Source organism: Rhea pennata, chromosome Z (genome assembly GCF_028389875.1).
Source record: "Rhea pennata isolate bPtePen1 chromosome Z, bPtePen1.pri, whole genome shotgun sequence".
NCBI lineage: Eukaryota > Metazoa > Chordata > Aves > Rheiformes > Rheidae > Rhea > Rhea pennata.
In genome coordinates, this window is record NC_084702.1 from 54,249,229 (window position 1) to 54,269,354 (window position 20,126).

The window sequence follows — 20,126 nt, forward strand, 5'->3', positions numbered from 1 at the left end:
GCGGGCGGGCGGGCGGGGCGGCCGCTCCCCTGCGGCGCGAAACAGGGCTCGGGAGCGGCGGGCTGGGCCCGCCCCGCGCGGGGAGGCGCCGTCCCGGCCCCCGGCGGCGGCAGCCAGCGCCGGTCCCGCCCGCGCCGCTGCGCGCCAAGTGCGAGGCGCGGGGCGCGGGTGCCATGGTGCGCTCGCTCAACTCCATCGTGGCGGTGTGCCAGAACATGGGCATCGGGAAGGACGGGAGCCTGCCCTGGCCCCCGCTGAGGTACCGCGGGCCCGGCGCCGAACTACAAGTCCCAGCGCGCATCGCGGCGCGTTGCCCACCGGCGGGCGGCGTGGGGGCCGCGCGTTGCGCGCGGGGACTCGTAGTCGGGGACGGGGGCGACAGGGCGGGAAAGCGGCGGCGGCGGCGGCGGCGGGTGGCGGCCCCGGGCGGGCGCGGCGGCCCCGGGCGCGGCGGGCCCTGGCACGGGGCCGGGCCGCAAACCGTCCCCTGCGGCCTCGGGGGCGCAAGGGCACGTTTCAGACATGGCACCGAGCCGTTGTAATTTTTTCTTCGTGTTTTGTTTCTAGAAATGAGTATAAGTATTTCCAGAGAATGACTAGCACGTCCCGTGTGGAAGGTAATGATGTATTTGTTGCCTTAGTATGCCACTGTTAAAATTAGTTCATGCTGTATCAGTCACAGAAAAGATCCATAACTTTCTTTTTCCAAAATGTCACAGTCCTGCTTCCCCAGACGGACTGCGCTTCTCCCCCTCCCAAGCCTCCTCAGCCTCAAAATGTTGCCTAGCTTTTCTTGTTTGCCTGTTAATAAAAGATGATATGGAATTATGTAATGTACTGCTGTTTCTTGTTTTAATATTTCATGCTTTAAACAAAAACATTTGTATTTTTATATAAATTGGACAAAGGACTTCTTTTTTATTGAAGGTCCAAAAAGTATTTTACCCCTTTATAAATACGTAATCTGCCGGTTAAATTAGAGAAAGAAACTGGATTTGAATCCAGTTGATTTCTTTGTTTTGGCAATTACTTTGTAAACAAACAGAATTTCAAAGTTTTGTCTCCCACAGAGAGCATTTCTACCTACACCTCCAACTGAAGAAGTTACAAAATTATCTTTTTGTGTGTGTGTTTGTTAACAGGTTAGGGTTTTTTTCTAGTCTGTACTAGCTTATCTGGCTGTTCTGTGTACTTCATGCTTGGCCGTTCATTGCTCCCTCTGGCTCTTGTGACAACAATTTGCTGTGTTTGTTTGGGTGCTGAACCATCCCTGTGTGCTGTATTGGCCAACAAAAAAAACTTAACCATACTGCTTATATGCAGCAATAATTTTCAGGCTTAATGAGACATTTGCAACAAAGTGATGTGATAGTTTCTATTGATTTGGTGAGATAAAACCTCTTACTGCAGTGTCAAAAAAGTCAGGGAAATCAGCATAAGCAAGCAGGGACAGGAATACAAGAGATGAGATGGGGCAGCTAATTTGTTTTGACTGGGTACTTTCCACTGCAAAACAGACAAGTCTTGCTACCTTGCCCTATTGCTCTTTTGCCCTACCTTTACTGTTTGTCTGACTCTTCATCAAGCTGTTTTAATTCTTTTTTTTTCCTAACACCCTGCTCAAACTAGCAAAACTCACCTGTTCATTAAGATTTCTGAGCAGCCTGATGTGTATTGTTTTGATCAAGGAACATATTCCTATGTTCTGCTCTGAAGGTCTATTCTCTATTCCCTAAAGCATGTTTAATCTCATTTTAACAGTAGTCTTAAGTGAAGGATGTTAGTTGTATTTTGGAGATTTAACTCAGCCCATGGCAATCTGGCATACAAAAAAAAAATGCAAATGTCTGTCTGCAAATTCCATCTTGTATGACACAAATAAAACATCCGTTTGTTGGTTATGGGTTAAATATAAATAATAATAAAGTTTGCTCCATCCTGCATGTAAATCTTTTGATAAGCTATGATGTTAGATGCCAAACAGTGAAGCTGCTTCACAACTAGAGCTTTTGATGGATCATGCTTCCATAAAACTTAACAGCAGGGCTACCACATTTGGCTCAAAAATGTCCCAGTGACAGATTTTTGAAATTGGGAAGAATACAGTGGAGAAACATCATTTGATCTTGCTTTTGTTCTGCTTGCGTAAGTGCAGTGGCCACTGCTGAAACAATAGTTATTTGTCTAAATAGCACTTTGTTCTATCTGGTATTTATTGGGTTTTAGGCAGTTCTTACACGCATTTTAAACATCAGTTCTCTGGTGTGATATAATAGATCCAGCATCTCTCAGACCAGACCAGAAAAGGCCAAAGCAGGAAGAGTAGCTGTGAACAAATCTCATTCTTCTTTCCAAAATCTCTCCTACTGCATTAGGAAACTTTCTGTGTTACCTTGTATGAGTCTTTTACTCTCTCCATGTTCATTTCTCTGGCTACTCTATCTGCTTATAAAGGGAAATGTTGATAAACTTCTTTTCAGCAGGATATATATGAGAAATAATCAGGTTATGAATGTTGAATTTATTCAGAAACAATATTTATGGGTGAATTCTAGAATATGTTTGAACATCTGTTGCACCTCTGCTTTTGGATTAAATTCAGCTGATTTTTGTTCTAAAAGTTGTCCTTAAAGCTGTGGCAATTATTCCTGATCATGTAAATAGAATGACAACACATACAAACACAAAATAGACTATTCCATGCTGCTTTGGGATTTCTGCAGAGAGTAAGAATGTTTATTCACACTGCAAGAACTACTCTGAGGATGTGAGTTGGTCTCACACACTGGGATGAATTTGTCCCCATAGACATAGCTGAGCCAATGTCAGTATAGTGCATGTAACATAACTTTCAATTGAAAGTTTACAGTTGTGCATAAGAATGGTCTGGTGTCAGCTGCCTACCATGGCTTTCAGGCACAGACATGTTCTTTTATACATGTGAATAACTTCAGAATCAGAGCCTAAACTTGTTCTTTTGCTAACGACTAAATTGAGCTTGGAAGGAGGAGGTAAGTCCAGTAGATGTCACTAAACTACCAAAACAAATTTAATATAGAGAAGAAATTCCCTTTAAATAAATGTTCTCTCTTTTACTCAGGTAAACAGAATGCACTGATAATGGGTAAAAGAACCTGGTTTTCCATTCCTGAGAAGAATCGTCCTTTAAAAAACAGAATTAATATAGTGCTCAGCAGAGAGCTCAAGTATGTATGTGAAGAATTATGAGCCTGTAAAACAAGTAACAAAACTAAACCAAAAAATATGGGTAGCATGACTTTATAAAGTAATTCTAGATGTATTATTTTTATATCTGTTTCGAAAATATCTCTCCTGTTGTTTCTGAGGTATATCATTACTTTATCCCTCTTTGCATAAAATAAATACTAGTCCTGGATCTACATAGAAAATGTCATATCAGTAGTCCTTATGACTCATATATTTATTTCTTTAGTTTCTAGAGGGCTTTTTTTGACAAGCTGTATTGGGAAAATATTAATGTTTTAGAATTGGGTAGAAGCCTATATTTGATTATGTATATATAGATATTTAAGTTCTTAAATTATGCTTTTTTCCATCTGATACAAAACTTCAGATCTGTAACTTATAATGGTTCTTAAGTCACACATATGATGGAATTCTAATTTATTAAGCATCCTGCAGTCATACAAGAATTCTAACATGATTTAGCAATATAGGCATTTCAAAATAGTAAACTAATGTGAAAGATTTAGTCACTTTTAAATTCAGCAAAATACATTATATGTCTTGATTATCATGATGAATGTCCTTTAAGTAATAAAACTTTGTTTTTCTAGGGAAACCCCAAAGGGAGCACATTACCTTTCCAAAAGTCTGGATGATGCTTTAGCTCTTCTGGATTCACCAGAATTAAAAAGTAAAGTAGACATGATTTGGATTGTTGGAGGCACTTCAGTTTATAAGGTACAATTAGAGTGAATACTTAAATTACTCATTTACTGCAGATGGGAGAAGGATGGCTCAAAGACCTTTTAGTCCTGCTTTAGGAAGTTCAAGGACAAGTTTTTCCCTCATTATGACCCAGCAAACTCCAGTGATACCAATAGGTCAAGTCTGGTGCTTTTGAGAGCTTTTCTGAAATATCTAAATTGTTAGCATATATTGTTACATTTAGTTTACTAAGGGAATAGACTGGCTCTGCAGAGGATGTGGGCATAAGGAAAAATGGTCCAACATTTTAGCCAAAGTTTGACACTTTATATAGGTATACAAGCAGGAAAGAGGATTTGGAGAAGCAGGCAGGTAATGGTGTCAGCAATGGGCAGAGATAATCATAAGACAAAATGTAGAACTGACTCTGCTTTTTCATATCCAGGAATCAGACAACCCCGCTGTTCCCACTCCCCAGTTTTCTCTGGTTATCCTACGTGTCTCTAGTGTCCATTCAGATGCCAATGTGTGTGCCACTCCTTAGGAGCGTCTTTGCACACTCAAAGCCCCCTTTTGCCTTTGGGATTCCCCACAAATGCAACACTCCTCCTTTTCTTAGCTAAGCTATTAGCTATGCAACCATGAAGAGTACTATAAAATCTCTCCTTTCCCAGCTCTGTTTCCTCAACCTTCTTTCTCCCCTCTCTTCTTCTTGTCTTCCTCTCATGTATATATACAAAGTTTAGTTATCTCATTTCCTCCATTCACTCCCCTAGAGTCATCCTTTCAGCCTTACAAACTCCAGGTACTGCCATTTAATACTTAATGAATTTTCTCTTAATTTGTATGTTCTCATATAATTTCCCTTTGTGGTCAAACAGTACCACATTAAATATGATGGCAATAGACTCTGGTTCCTATCACATTAATCAGGAGGAGGTGGAATATGGAAGACCATAAGCATTCTTTCTGCTAATAAAAATATCTTAATTTAAAAAATTATAAAGCATACCCTTTACCATTGGTAAAGGAAAAGGCTGTCCTGTTACTATCCTTTAGCCATTCCAGGTATGCCAAAAATATACTCCACTTCTTGTTTAGCACCTGAACTACAGGGCTATGATCAAAAGACCACCAGGCTCCTAGCAGTAAATTAGGCTAGTAATATCTTTTGTATATGGAGTGGTAAAAATGTGTTCTAATATTTCTTGCCTTTGCAGTTTATGCCTTGCAGAAAGGTATGTTTCGTGACTCTCTTCTCTGTAACCTAACGAATGTCTTTTACAGCAGAAAAACAAAGATAACAAGGTATTACTAAGGCTGTAAGAAAAATACGATGCAGATGCAAATAGCCTATAAAACAACATTCTTCTACCTTTTTTAATTTGTAGTCTTGCAATCACTTTTACATGTGGTAAAGTCTTCTCACTATGTATTTGATACCCAAATCCATTCACTCTGTAATCAGGTATTATCATAAAGAAATAACCTGTACTTCATTCTCAACCATTAAAGTTTATTTTTGGAGGCAGATCCTCTTCAGAATAGGCATAATTACCCAATAGGAGCAAGAGATTGGATTTCACTTCTGCCTACAATTCTGCAGGATGCACGATGTGAGCAAAAGTGATTACTTCTTACGCACATGCAGTTATCTAGTGCTGCAAAGACTGATAATTTTTGCTTGTTCTTACAAGAAATTCTATATCATATGCTTCTAATTTCACTATTTTCTCCTGTGTTGGCTGGTATCTCATAGAAAACAATGCCATTTTTAAGACCACTACTCACCAGTAATAAGAAAGATGCAGTCTTGATCAAGAGAATTTTTGCAACATATTTCTGTGCTGGTCAGCATAAGGAATCTGATATTAATTTGAACTGTTCTAAATCTTTTAAGCTTCTAATCAAGTTGTTTCAAAGGAGTTTGTAATTCACCAGGGAGAAATATGACAGCTTTGTACAGATTCTTGCATTTCAGCTAGCATTGTGATCTTAATTAAAAGGGTTTGATACAAGCTGTACACCTTTATCAAAGCTGCAGATAATATTTTTAGTGCCTGTATTAAAAATGCACAAAGGATTACTAGAATATTATCATTACACCATGTTTGTGTGGGAAGTAAAATATCAATTGGTAATTGAAGTGAATCATTTTATTCAGTAATAGTAGATATTTGTTTTTAAAGCCTTATTTTGATCTCACTACTTTATGTGGCTTAAAGGTTTAGGACAGACTGTTTTTTCAGTATAAGCCTGTTACAGAGAAAGTGGCTGTAACTGCTTCAGCAAGTAGGTGGAACATGAGTGGTTTGAAACAGGTACTACTTAGTACATGACATTTTCACTGTTAGTACTTTGAGGGTTTGAACTCAAACTTCAAATCATTTGAACCAGGAAGAGCTTTATGAGGACAAACTTTGAGGAAAGCAGGTCACTCTGGAAAGCATCATACTTACATCTGTCTCCTGCAGGTGATGGTCCTTGCCCCAACCAACCTAAAGCCTTTTCTATTCCTGATCCTGTACCTCACTTGCTTCTTTTGCTTCTCACTCACAAGTAACACTGTGGTGCCTGCTGAGTAAATCCTCTTCTGCATTTAAGGGTGGCCACACAAGAGTGCAATGGAGAAGGAACAACAAGCTCACACATAATGCTCACGGCACTTACTTTAGAGGGATTCCTTGACTGTTACAGACTGCTGCAGACTTCTCAAGGGCTGAGTAGAAAGATGGGTATAATACCATTTTTGGAGTCTTCACCACTGCAGGTGTTGATAAGAGGTCCTTGGCACAGGAGCTGAGCTCAGGCTGGTAGGATCTCATTGTTCTGGGGATTCTGGAGAATAAGAAATGAATGTAGTAGATGTGAAGATAGAAGGTGCACAACTGAGGCCATCTGCCAAAAGTTTGCACTACAGCTCTGCCACTGCCTGACATCGCTTCCAGAATTCATACCTTTATTCTGCTGAAAAGAGAGAAGCAAGCCTGCCAGTTGCTGAACACTTACAATGCAGCTGTCTATTGCTTATGGCCCTCTTTACCACACCTCCTAGGTTATCAAGCACAGTTTTCTCCAGAGTAGTGTGAAGTGCTGGCATAAGGTTATTTCTGCCTCAAGTACCTTGAAGAGCAGAGGAAGGTGAACTCTTAACAGGGTGGCCATCAAAGTCCACTGACGGGTTACCTTCATACATTGTTCAAGAGCATACTGTGGGAGACTGTCTCACTTGGGACTTTGTTGATCAGGAGAAGGCAGAGTAGCTAGACATGATAGGTATTTTCATAAGGGACAGGGAGGGCTGAGCAGAGAGTATTTGTTTTAGGAAGTGAGAGCAGAAAGATTGGAAAAGAGCTGCCACAGTCCATTGAATAGAGACTAGTTCAATAATCTCTTTCTGCTTCAAAATGTTCCCAAGGTAAGCTTTTGAGGCTGGTTGTTGTCTGAGGTTTTGCTAAAGGCATGTTTTTAAATTTCTTCATGTTCTTAAATTTGATTTGATATTGCTCACCTCATGAGGTTTGTAATCTCAAAATACAGCCACAATGTAGTAATCTTGCCTGCAAGGAAGTTTTTGGACTTCTCACAACACAGTTTTATAAGCAGCATCCTTGAATCCCAATGTGACACCATGCTGGATTGTCAGCACTCTACTTGATCTACTGAGTTGGAGGAGTAGATACTACTGCTGACTGTGTGGCTAAGGATGGAGAAATAGAGCAGCCCAGCGTGGGCCAGTGGATCACAGCAAATATGAAGGCATTAATGCAACATGAGAGGCACTCCATGATGTTGCATGAGCACTTGAGGTTTTAAGAGCCTTCTGCAGGCTCTTGTGTGCTTGTTATGTGCTTGAAAATTTGTAGTGGTGTAACTCACTTGTTCTGTCCCTTGAGTCCCTATCAGCAGATGGACCATATCAGACATGCTCCTGAAACAGATTTTTGGTTTGGTTTCATCCCTCAAAAAATTCAGTTCATGCATGCCAAGATTACTCCCCACTGCAACCAAAGTATGGAAAGTGGGGACAACTGGAAGATTCACTTCAAAACCACATTTCTGATCTGAGCTAAGACAGTAATGTAGGTGCACTTTGTATGGAAGTATTGTCTCTTACCTGAGAGGTTCAGATCTTGGTTTTGATTCTGAAAAAACAATGCTACCTAGAGATCCTAAGGGATTTTGGTGAATACAAATTAAATCAGCTTTTTTTTTTTTTTACTGGATTAAATTGTGTATTTCAAATTGATTAAAAACATCATCCAGATTTTACTAGGAATCAGAACCAAAAGTCTAGTCACATCCCCAGATATTGAACAGAAGCTTTATGACGGAACATTTTAAAAAGCAGGCAAAGGTTTACTTATGTGGATGGAACAGTCTTACAATAATGTTGTTTGTTGAGTGTTTAATACAAATCTTGCTTTGTTTTGTTTTGTTTTGTTTTTTTTTAAAAAAAGCAAACACACATCCCTAGCAGTGAACTTAACCAGTGGAAAAAAGCCTATAAATAAAACTTTTTTAAAAAAAAATTGAAGAATATATGATTCAGGTCCTCATAATCAAGGCCTCTTTAGTAGCACTGAAAGAGGCTATAGGTCAAACAAGTTTTCACCTTGATAAAGCAGTTTGTTTTAAAACATCTCAAACATTTAAAAATATCACTTCTATTTAATATGTTCCTACTCAGATTGTTGCTTTCTCAATGCCATGGAAGCAAACAATGACATTCAAGGTCATATTGCTGAAGTACAGAATTGCATTAATGTATTAAATTTGGAGAACAAACTTGTAATTTCATAACAGAACAAGAAGTTCTTTTTCTTTCGTAATAAGTGTTGTTATTTTTGCTGTTTAGTTATTCCCAGCCTAGATACTGACAGAAAATAGATGTTTTTTGATAAATAGCATTTGGGGAAATTATTCAAAGAGGCTTGATCTGGAAAATTAAATTTCCAGTGATCTCCAAAGGAAAATTTTATCTAATTTTCATGCTCAGGTGTCTTCCTATGTATTAATAATTGACAGCTTGAATACCTTATTTTGTGTTTGGTAATCTCCTACTGCATTTCATTCTTCAGAGTTACTGAATTATAAAGTTGCTATTCATATTTACTGCAGCAAGTCCCTTGCAGATGATTGATTGCCCTCTTAACTAGAATTTATTGACTAAGCATATAAGCCTCACTTGGTTATGAATAACCTGAGTGGGTTGTGAGTGCCGCATTTGCTAAGCTTTAAATATTTGCTATACCATAAGGGTGATTCCTTTAAGAAATGTTAAGAACTTGCGTCACTAGTTTTTTTGAGGTTTTGGGTTTTTTTTTTTTAAGCCTTCCAAAATTTTACCAGATAATACACTTTTACTTAGAATGTCTGAATTTTCTATAGGCTATAAAAGAAGTAGTAATTTATCTCCCTTCCCTGCATGTAAGACAAACTGTTTTTAAACTGTGTACTTACTGGAATAGAGACTGACATGTATATGTTGCCTTCTGTTTTTAAAGAGTTACAGTCAGAAATGTGACTAGGGACCAAGATCCAATTATGAGAGAGTTAGGCAGAAAGCTCATTTTTCCAAGCTCTCTCACTGTATTCTTGTGGGTTGGCAGCACTGCTGTTATCTTGGAACATAGCTGACAAAGAACATTGCAAAGAGCAAGTTCCTCTGAGCTGGGCAAAGCCATTGACATAGAGGGTGTCACACTGCAGGCCAAAAGCATCGCTCTGCTCTGTGAGGAGTCAATGCAAAAAATGTAGCACTGCACTGATTTCTCTGTTAGTTCTGTTTCAGGGTAAACTAATCAGCATGGCTTAAACCTACTGAATTTTTTTGAAAACCAGTATCAGATTTGAGTGTTAGGACTCAAATCTAATCACAAATAGAGGGCAGTGTCTTCAAAACCACAGTTTTGTGTGGAAACTAAATTCTATATACTTTGCTTATATATACTTCATACTTGCACATTAGGATAGTTCTGGCCTATGGAAAGAACGTCTCAGTGGGCAGCTGGCTGTGACAATGCAGGGAAATTTGAGGGAGAGAGTGATTGTTTTGGTGGCACAGCTGGTATGTTGTTTGACCTGTCCCACCAAACTCATGTTACTCTTAATCTATTATGCAAGTGTTGGTCCTAAGCACTTGTGTATCCAAGGAAGATTGCTGTCTTCACAGCATATAAGCAAATGGAATGCTTATATTTTATTATTGCTATGCCATTGAATCCTTTTTATGTAAGAGTTTTCCCACATCGCTTTGTGGAGTTGTCTGAACAGGAAGACGACAATGAGAAGAAAATTTGGCCTCTATTCCTATGGCCCTTTAGGAGCAGATGAATCCTTTCTGAGAAAGGATTAGAGTCATCTTAATGTAATTCTCTAACATCTCTTTATATAAAAGTGATAGGGTCACAGCACTGCTGTTAACAGCACTGAAACCCCCTGTTTCCCGCTCCCCCCAAGATTCATTTACTGTAAAAATATATCCATAACTAATGTAGTTTATGCCTCAAGTGGCCAATGCTTTTTGTGCTTACCTAGTTATAAATAAGATTAGATGAAGCAGAACTGCAATACTAGCAATAGACTAGTGACCTTAATTAATAATTCCTATTAAGAGTTGAAGAACTCTTTGATGTACAAGTCTGTTTAACTGAGATTCTTGAATATAGGTTTTAAATCAGTATCTTCATGTTTTCACACATTTGAGAAGGACACAACTAGCCTTTCCAGTATACTCTTCAAAATAAAGTCAGAGGATTTTTTTAAAATGGGAAAGGAAAGTATAATACTCCTAGTACTCTTATTAACAAACATACTGATTTGACATTCTTTTGGGAAAAATAATTACTAAAAAAGGTTAACGTATGAATCAGAATTACAGTCACAAATCATGAAGCTATGAAAGGCTGTTGCTATTTAAGTTCTTACCAAGGTAATGGTAAAGATTTAAAAGGCCCTCCTTTTAGAGTAACACTTGGAAAAGTCTAATGAGTAAAGTGTAACTGTTTCTGCATGGGCAGGGTTTTCAGTAAAGCTGATAGAAGATTTTGGTTATGAAAGGTACAGTTAATTTGCAATAGATGTGACAGGATGCTGCTGCACCTGCCTTTGTCTCTGGCAGAGAACTGGTGATGGGAACTATCACAGTACTCTCTCCATCCCTTTCTCCCAAAGTTTAGCCTTAGCAGCTTGGGAAGGAAGGATTTTTCAAAGGTGGTTATCATTTTCATGGTTATCATTGCGACTGACTAAAACTTTGTGAGACTTTTAAGTCTAAGATTTTATATATATATATATATATATATATATAAAATAATTACTTTAATACTCTTGTGGCTTCTAAATATAGCTTACATATGTGATTCAAATACATTTTAAGGCTTGAAAACAGATTGCAGATGAAAAGAATATTTCTCTTGAAACTTTTTCTTTTATAGTGTTCTCGTATCTTGTTTGGATTGGCAATGCTGATGTCTAGTGGCAGAAAGACATTTGAAAAATAAGTGCCTCACATGGTTGCTTTGTCTATTGTATTTATTTTATGTAATCAGTAGAAGATAGGAAGGTAGAAGCACTGAAAGTTCTTTCTAAAACCTGAGAATCTTTGAATGACTAGAGGTAATTTGTCCCTTCTGCAGCAATCAGTTGCTATGCCTGCTATATTACAGTGATTTGGTGATAAATCTATAAAAGATTAATTTTCTATTTAGTACTTCTGAAACTGCTTATAATGTGCAATCACTGTTTGCAGCAGAGCTTTAAGGTATTTTAACCTGTATTACACAAAGACAAACTACCCCAAGGTGATAGTCCTGTAAGTGCAGACATAATCTAATCTTATAAGACTGTCAGTCCAGTATGGTTGGAGATTGAGGAAGGTAATTGCTAGGTCGCCTCCTTTTTACTTCATGATTCAGAAAAAGGCCTACTGAGGGGAGCCTAGAAGACAGCAAAAAGAACAGTGTATGCTGAAGATACCTATGTATCTTCATATGTAATAAAGGACTCTGATTCATACAGAGGGTGTGTTACCTAGGATAACAGGAGCAGTACTGATGCCCCAGCTCTCTTGTCCTTCCTCTCTTGTGGAATGTCATGTGGGTTTGAGGAGGGTTGTTCTGTTTCTGAAGGAACAGCCTAATAGCCACAGTTTTGATGTACTGTGCTTTAAAGTGAACTAAAATCAGATTTGCTTTTCCTTAGTATATCAGGCTGTAGTATCTTACAGGGTTCAGTAGCTGCTATAAAAGCAAGTAAGCCTGTGGGCATAGGAAACAGAAATGCCCGTCCCAGGGAAACCAGTACATGTACAAATAGACTCCTAGGAGGATTAAGTGGCTAATGGAGGAAAAACAAAAAATAAAATAAATAATACTAAACTCATTTCCTACTTACTAGAAACAGTTTGTATGTTAAGTATCATACTAGCTTACCACAGTATTGCATCATCATTGGCACTATGTATTAGCTACTCCGTATTCTATTTAAATGTCCAAGGTCTACTTACATATTCTATCCCATGATATGTTCTTTATGTCATGTTAAAACTAAGTAGTATTTACCTTATTCTGTTCATTAGAATAAATATAGATCATGTATAATTCCTTCATTAAACTCAGATTAAGTATTTCAAAATGCTATCAGATTAGCACTGCACATCCCAGAACATATTTCCATCACCAAAAAAAGGTGGTGAAATTCATAGGCTGAATGGGACAAGGCAAGAGTGAACAGTAATGGAATGTCAGTGAGGAATACCTTAATCCTCATGTAAATTTCCAGAGTTTTCATGATACTGGCACCTCTCCTGCCAGTATCAGTCAGTCCACAGCAATAGTTTGCAGAGGAGGTGTCAGAGTCCAGTGCTCTCTGATCAGGTTATTTTAGATATCCTATACACATATAAAGTTTAACATTTAGTACAAAGTTTACCTATTTGAAGCTACTGTCAGGGATCAAGGGCCACTGCTCCCCAAGGGACAGGAAGCTAGGAGCAATAATTTGTCCGGTGAGGCAAGGCTGTTCCAGCTAGGGCTCATGGTTCACGGTTATGAGATGGGCCTGAGGTCAAGCCCGGAAGTCAGTCTGCATAGCAGAAACATGTCCATCAAGGGTAACCAGGGTCAGGTACAGCCTGGGCAGAGGTGAGGCTGGGTAGCTGGCTGCAGGCTGGGATCAGGGCAGCGCATGGCTGGGCATGAACAGGGCTGGAGCAGGGCTGGAGACTGACACTGCTGTGGCGTTGTGGGGCAGGGACTGACAGCCCTGGGCTGGGCTGAAATGGGGGCCTGGGCCTGGGCAGGGGAGGGGGACCACAAGGGAGGCTGTTAAGGCCCATTAGTGCCCTCAGCACCCTTACTGTTACGTAGGACTTTGATTTAGCAGACTTATGGAGCAATGTAGTTAAAACATAATACAGGTACAAATTATACTTAGCAGAGTACAGCAGTTGTAATACACAGTTAAATCACAATACAAATCTGGTACTCTTTTTGGATCTCTAAGATGCTAACCATCACAACACTGGGCATTCCCAGTTGATGGGAAGGAATACATGGGTCAATGCCAGCTTGAGCTCATTGCTCTCCTCCAAGCTCTTTTTGTTCATTGTTTAGTTTCTGTAGTCTATTAGGCTTATATAAACCTAACAACTTCCTGCAGCTTGTCTGACTGCACATGGACATATGCACCATGCATATGGTGCACCAAGGTAAGTTTCAGATGTACGATGGTTCAGCAGGTCTGTAGCAGCAACAAAGGAAATAATATAGTTCAGTTAGGAAAACTATTGCTGTCCAATACGTACTACTAAAAAAAAAAAAAAAAAAAAAAAAAACACACAGAACAATTATTCAACATTTAAACTTTCATTCCCCATTGGATTTATTGCCTCCAAAACTTCAACAAGCTTATTAATAGTCACCTTAGGTCTAACTGGTCACCTGAGGTTGTTCTCTGAGGTTTAAACCCTGGCTGTCATCTTTGGACTTGTAGTATCTGTTTTGGAGAAAGGCCTAGAGATAAAAGTTACATGGCTAAGAGTGCTTAACAAGTCTGAAACACATCATACAGGATTATGAATCCAGACTTAATTACATTTCCAGTTTCCATAATAGGGCACAACTGTGTCTGAGTTTTTTTCCAATAAAACAGTACGACATCTCTTGGAGAGGAAATTGGAAACAGTATTGACCTGTCTTGATAGTACGGAGTTCTTCTTGAAGCACTGAAAAAATTCCCAATAAGCAAGATAAGAGCTCGACTGACTCATCTACTACAAAACAAAAGTGTCTCTGTTTACAGAACACAGCAGGTTTTTATTAGCGAAGTAAGTTATTTTTGCATTATTCTACAGATGAATGTTTCTCCTCTCACCTCACCCTTATTAAAAAAAAAAAAAAAAAACTTTGTAATACAAACTAGATGAACACCTATTCAATGCTGATGGATGTCAGTGTGCTGTGACTTACCTTTTTCATTTTAAGACATTCACTAGTAATAGAGCTGCTTTTCTAGAAACCAATTTCCCAGCAGTCCTACATATTAATTTTACTGGATTAAATTTGCATTTACTAGGTTACTGTAGTTGTTAAAGTAATACCTAATAGCATACTGCATGGTGAATCACCTTTAACAAAGAACACTGTTCATTACTGAAATTAGAGAAAGAAAGGCTGTAAGCATTTCAGCAACTACATTGTATCCAGGCACCAGTATAGCTTTTAACAGGTTATTTTAATGTCAGGAAGGCCTGGAAGATGCAACTTTTCAATCTGATTTGGAGACCAAACTTCCTTTTTTAATTCCTGATTTTGTGTGAAATTGTTAGTGAGGAACTACCCTAACAAGTATCTTCATAACCTTTTTCATACAACAAATCTGGAAAATCTTTGTTATATGATATACAGTTAATGTTATCTTTGACATGTTCCAGAAATCACTCACGCACATTAAATTGGCAGATAACTCAATCATTGGAGTTGCAAACTCCTACAGACTAGAAATGTGGTATAACTGTGTGGTATTTCTGTCAGATGCCCCAAGATCTGAGAGCAGGTCTTGCTGCCACTTAACAACACGATGAACAAAATGAAATTCTCTTTTCAGGAAGTCTTCTTGGGCAAAATCCAGAAGAGGAGATTGAGAGTCCAATTTCCACTGCATTGCTTAAACTATGCAATATAAATAAAAGAATAACTAAGTTTTAGCTAACATAAATGCATATAGTGTGTAAACTGTAAGTAGAAAATATCCTAAGATCCTATCAGTTCTTTTTGAATGCTGCAGTAGTGATGTCTGGTGCAGACAGAACAAAAATTTGGAGAAGTGGTAAAGAAAACTAACCTTTTAAATGGATCTGATACTTAACATTGATGTTGTCTTACGATATTAAAAATGTCAGTAGCAAGAATAACACTTCATGCATAGTTGAGCTGTTTTACAGGAAACAACTTGATTTTTAATCCTTTCTTTTGTTTTTAAAGGCAGCAATGGAGAAGCCAATCAATCATCGACTGTTTGTGACAAGAATTTTGCAGGAATTTGAAAGCGACACATTTTTTCCAGAAATTGACTTAAATGACTACAAACTTCTCTCAGAGTAAGTATCAAGATGCATAGCAGTCTTGTGTTCAGATGGCAGAATTCATAATTTACTTTAGTAAAGGATAAAATAGTAAGGATACTATTAAGACCTCATTCTGTCTCAAGTTAGAGGTGCTCTTCACCATCTTTTTCCCCCAGAGTCATAGCACAAGGGAAGAAACTCTTCCTCTTCTTGCTGCTCCTATTTTCTCTCCCAGCTAGTTACAGATCAGCAGTGGAAGAAATGCAAAGTAAGGCAAGTCAGGCTCTCTGCCTGCAACCCCATGAAACTGAAAAGGATTAGTTAGCACTGAAGTTGGGGAGAATAGGTAGGGACAGGAAAGGAAGGATGCTGGAGAGACAAACAAGATGAGTAGGAAGGATGAGTCACCTCCTTCAAGGCTAACATATTCTGAACTGCTCTGTGCCTTATGTCATAAGCCTGCTTCAAGACACTGATCCAAAGCTGCCCTCTCTCCCTCTTGGTTATTTTTCAGGAATACTTTGCTTGGTTTTGGCCAATGAACTGAAATCAGAATTTGGTCTTAAAACATTCATTTATAAAAAGGCAGACATTTTTTCACCCACTAAAATAGAAACCTAAGAGAGGTCTGTCTTTGCAAATAAAATGTTAAATTTCTTCCTCCCTCAAAGTCAGTGTTATTTATGCAGAATTTTTATTCTGTTACAGGGGGTGGGAGAGATTTTTAAAATGTCTATTAATCAAATTGTTTTAGTAAAGCTGGAATAGAAGGACATACTTTGCAAGGTAGCAATCACCTGCTTTAAGAAGCTGTTATAGAACTTGTAAAAGCCCTTTACCGATAGCATTTCCTTTAAACCATATGAGTAAAGCAAAAATGTTCATGTCAACTTCTGCCTCTACAGACATTTTAGATAATATGGTAGAGGTTTTAATCAAACTCTTAGACTTTTTTTTTTTAAAAAAAAAACATCGGTTTATACTTTCTTGATTTCAAATGGTATGTGTACAGGTTGCTGACAGTAGTTAACATGATTCCTGAAAATAGAGATGTAATCAGTATTCCCATGGTAAGCATGGTATTTTCATCTCCTATTTCAAACAACTCTTTTCTGACTGATTGGATAAACTACTGGTGACTCACAATGATGTTTTTATCTACTCATTGGCTTCTGCTTTTTCCTTTACTCTCTTCCCAGATACCCTGGTGTCCCTGCTGATATCCAAGAAGAAAATGGCATTCAGTACAAGTTTGAAGTGTATGAAAAAACTGTCTTGGCACAATAAATGAGGCTTTCTGTACTTCTACGTAAGGGTAGGCATTTTAAATCATAACCTTACTGAATGTAACTATGTATGTATTACATTGTTGTCAGAAAATCCTTCTTTATAGTACAATACTTCAGCAGTGAATGATTCCAAAAAACACATTCATCACTTTGAATATACATGCTGCAGCAGAAATGAGTGCAGTCAGCAGCATGAAAGAGGTAGCTCTAGGGAATGCCCCAACTACGGTAGCCTGAGAGCTTTTATTGATCTTTACCACCCGAGGCAACATCTGAAACAATTACTTGAGCAATTAAAGCAAGTAGACTGCATTAAAAACTTTTCTAAGTAAATCAGGTGTTTTGAATATTTTTTTTTCCTAGTTTGGAATATCTACTAATGCAAGAAGTCCAACACTGAGAAGGCGTCAAAGATCCTGAGCTTGATTGGGATGGTATATACATTTGTAACAATCTTTACAATATGTGGAAGAAGGGGAATTAAAATTGAAAGCATAACAAAAGGATGAGAAAGCATAAAACTGCTCAAGCCATGTGGAAATGGAATCCAGAAGTCTCAGGCAGTAATCCAGGGATATACTGATCCTTCATGGAAGTCCTCTGTCATCATCTTAACCATTCTGGGAACACAGCCTGCCTCATTCCTTTTAACTGAAAATACTGTATTACAGCTTAATCTGATAAAGAGGTTTAACTTTTCCATTGATCTAACAGTTGTGTAAAGGCTTGCAGAGCATTGTTGCTCCTATACAACATTGCTAGTCAGTTTGTCTGTGGCTATTTAGTAGTGTAAGAACATAAACGTTACTTTCTTAACAGAATTTGTGTTCTTGTCCCTTCTGAGTTTTATCAGAATGCGTAGTGTTAACTTACTCTGCCAGTGTGATTTCAACTATTGTACATGTCATAGAAATATGGATTATAAACAGACAGTGGGTTTCTGTTTCTTCTTTGGTTACATGTAGCTAATACAACAATATTTTGCATTATTATTCCCTAACCGTAGCAAGCAATATATTGGTACACTAGGTTCTAAAGGCATACAATACCAAATGTTACCAAAGTTGTTGGGTGCCAGTACTATCACAATATCAGATTATGAATAGTGCTAATCTATTGCTACGTATTGACTACCCCCATCCCGCTCCATGGAGAGGCTGGCAGAGGAATCAACTTACCAAGTGATATGGAGAGAAGCTGGGATGTACTTTGCCCAGCTATGCTTCCTTGTGCTAAAGCTACTGCCTTGAGAAAGGAAAGTTAAAAAGCTTAACCCGCCAAAATCTGCTGACTCTTTCCTCATTGTATTTTTAAAGCATCATCACATAAAGCAATAGTGTGAGAGATTCAAATGATAATGCCCAACACTTAATGTTGCACTAAGGCCCAGTCCTAATGTCAGTGAAGACAGCACTGGCCCTCAGCATATTTTACACAGCATATAACTGGGTACAGCAGGCATGTAACAGCATCCAGTTTTTAATAGAAGAGTTGAAACTTGATTTTGCTTGCCTTTAAAAAACAAAAAGAAACTTCATTGATAAGGGAAAAACATTTAAAATATCAACTTTGAACTACCACTGAATTTTCCATGACAGTTTGACAAGAGTTAACTAAGACAAAGAATAATTTTTGCAGTTTCTGTCCTGGATTGTCTTGATTTTCTCTGTGTTCTTTTGCAGTCTTAAAAATCTAGGTACTTTCCTTTGTTGGTCTTCTTGTTCCATATATGCTAACTTTACATCAGTCAATAAAGAGTTAAGCATTAATATTATATGTTTGTGTGAGACAGCAAAAAGCCTATTGAGTTATAATTTGATAGATTTGCCAACACAAAATGAAAGAGAATGAGGAAAAAGACTGTGTTTTGGGGGGACTTGTTTTTTTGTTTGTTTGTTTTAAACACCAGTCACAGTCACTCTGATGATTAAGAGAAAATAATTTCCCAAAAGCATGAAACATTTTATATATATCAGTTTACATTCAAAAAAAAATAGGACAAAGTTAAAAATTTTGCACAGCAAGTCTGCAAGGTGTTGTGTTTAATGGCAATTGAGTATTTATTAGAAATGGAAGCAAGACTTATGTAATGTTACTGATGTCAACACAGATCTGGTCAGAAATATTCTGCCTAAGCATATTTTGCAGGAGCTAGAGTTCACTGAGACCAAAATACTTCATGGAACCACTCTGGTTTCAAAGAACTTTTTCCCTTGGGTACAGACAATTCTCTTAGAACCACATATAGTTACTGTCTATAGACTAACTTACTCCTCTCCAAATTCAGCTAACTAACTTCATTTGTCAGATTTTACAAGTCAATTTAAGATTCAAGGCAAAGGGAACTTTTGAAATTGCACTGCAGTTCCCTACTTAAAGCACCAATTTTTCAGAACATACTAATGATGCATCTTCTTTGGTGTGGCACTCAGCCAAAACCAAGGAATTGGTTTCTCTTTTTTGTTGGCTTTTTTGTTTAATAAAAACACTGCATTTGGACAAGTTTTTGCATTAGAGGTTTCAATATGCCATATAATTGCTAATTAAGAATTAAGAAAATGTATTTGATGGCAGTGAAGTTGGGTCCAAAGAAAGTATGTTCATCTTAAAGACAAACATACCAGTCACTACAGGGTACATGCTTACTGTTTCAAGAAGATGGATAGGCAGAAGAGGACAAGTCTTTGTATGTTCAGGAAGCATATACAAAGACTGCTGACAGATATATTATTTTCAGAGGATAGGAACTTTGCATGTTTTAGAAATCTGTACCTTTTTAAAAATACTTCAAAATATTCATTTAAAAATAAAGATGAGAAAAATGGATATCCTCTTTTCTGAAAAGCACAAAGCTACTAGCTGGAATTTTTATGGCCCATTTTTCAAAAACAGTGCTTCATTGATTGATGGGTTGGTTGAAAAAGCAAGAGATGATACAGTAACAGTGTTTACCAGCTTCACCTGCACTGGCTATTGCACCTGCTACCTCCCTATTCTAGGAAGGGGAATATAAAAAAATCTGTATTACTGCTTGATGAAAAAAAATATTTGTTCCAAATACAACTTTTTCCCACATTTTGTTTACTCTTGTATCTTGCTGGTGTAACAATGCTGTGAAAAATCACAGATTCTCATTATGTCTAGTACAGTTTCTCCCCAGTTCTATGCAGCTAAGTGCAATGAAGAGCATCATGAGTGACAATATAATCACCAATCACAAAGAAAAGTATAGTACAGATATAATTTAATCCCACTCATTCATGCTTTCCTAGGAACAAAGTGTTCTCAACAGATTAAAACTATTATTCTTTAAAATTAAATTTTTAACAAGATGATAGCTAAAATTGGAAGATCTC

At 37.9% G+C, this 20,126-nt stretch overlaps 1 protein-coding gene across 1 annotated transcript; it reads left to right on the forward strand.

The window, feature by feature from the left end:
* The first annotated feature begins 109 nt into the window (after window positions 1–109).
* On the forward strand, window positions 110–18,544 carry DHFR (dihydrofolate reductase). Its single transcript, XM_062600369.1, has 7 exons — window positions 110–259; window positions 568–617; window positions 3,101–3,206; window positions 3,819–3,945; window positions 15,399–15,514; window positions 16,681–16,796; window positions 17,134–18,544. The coding sequence occupies exons 1-6, from the start codon at window positions 174–176 to the stop codon at window positions 16,766–16,768; spliced, it is 573 nt and encodes a 190-aa protein (XP_062456353.1). The 5' UTR covers window positions 110–173; the 3' UTR covers window positions 16,769–16,796; window positions 17,134–18,544.
* Window positions 18,545–20,126: the final 1,582 nt, after the last annotated feature.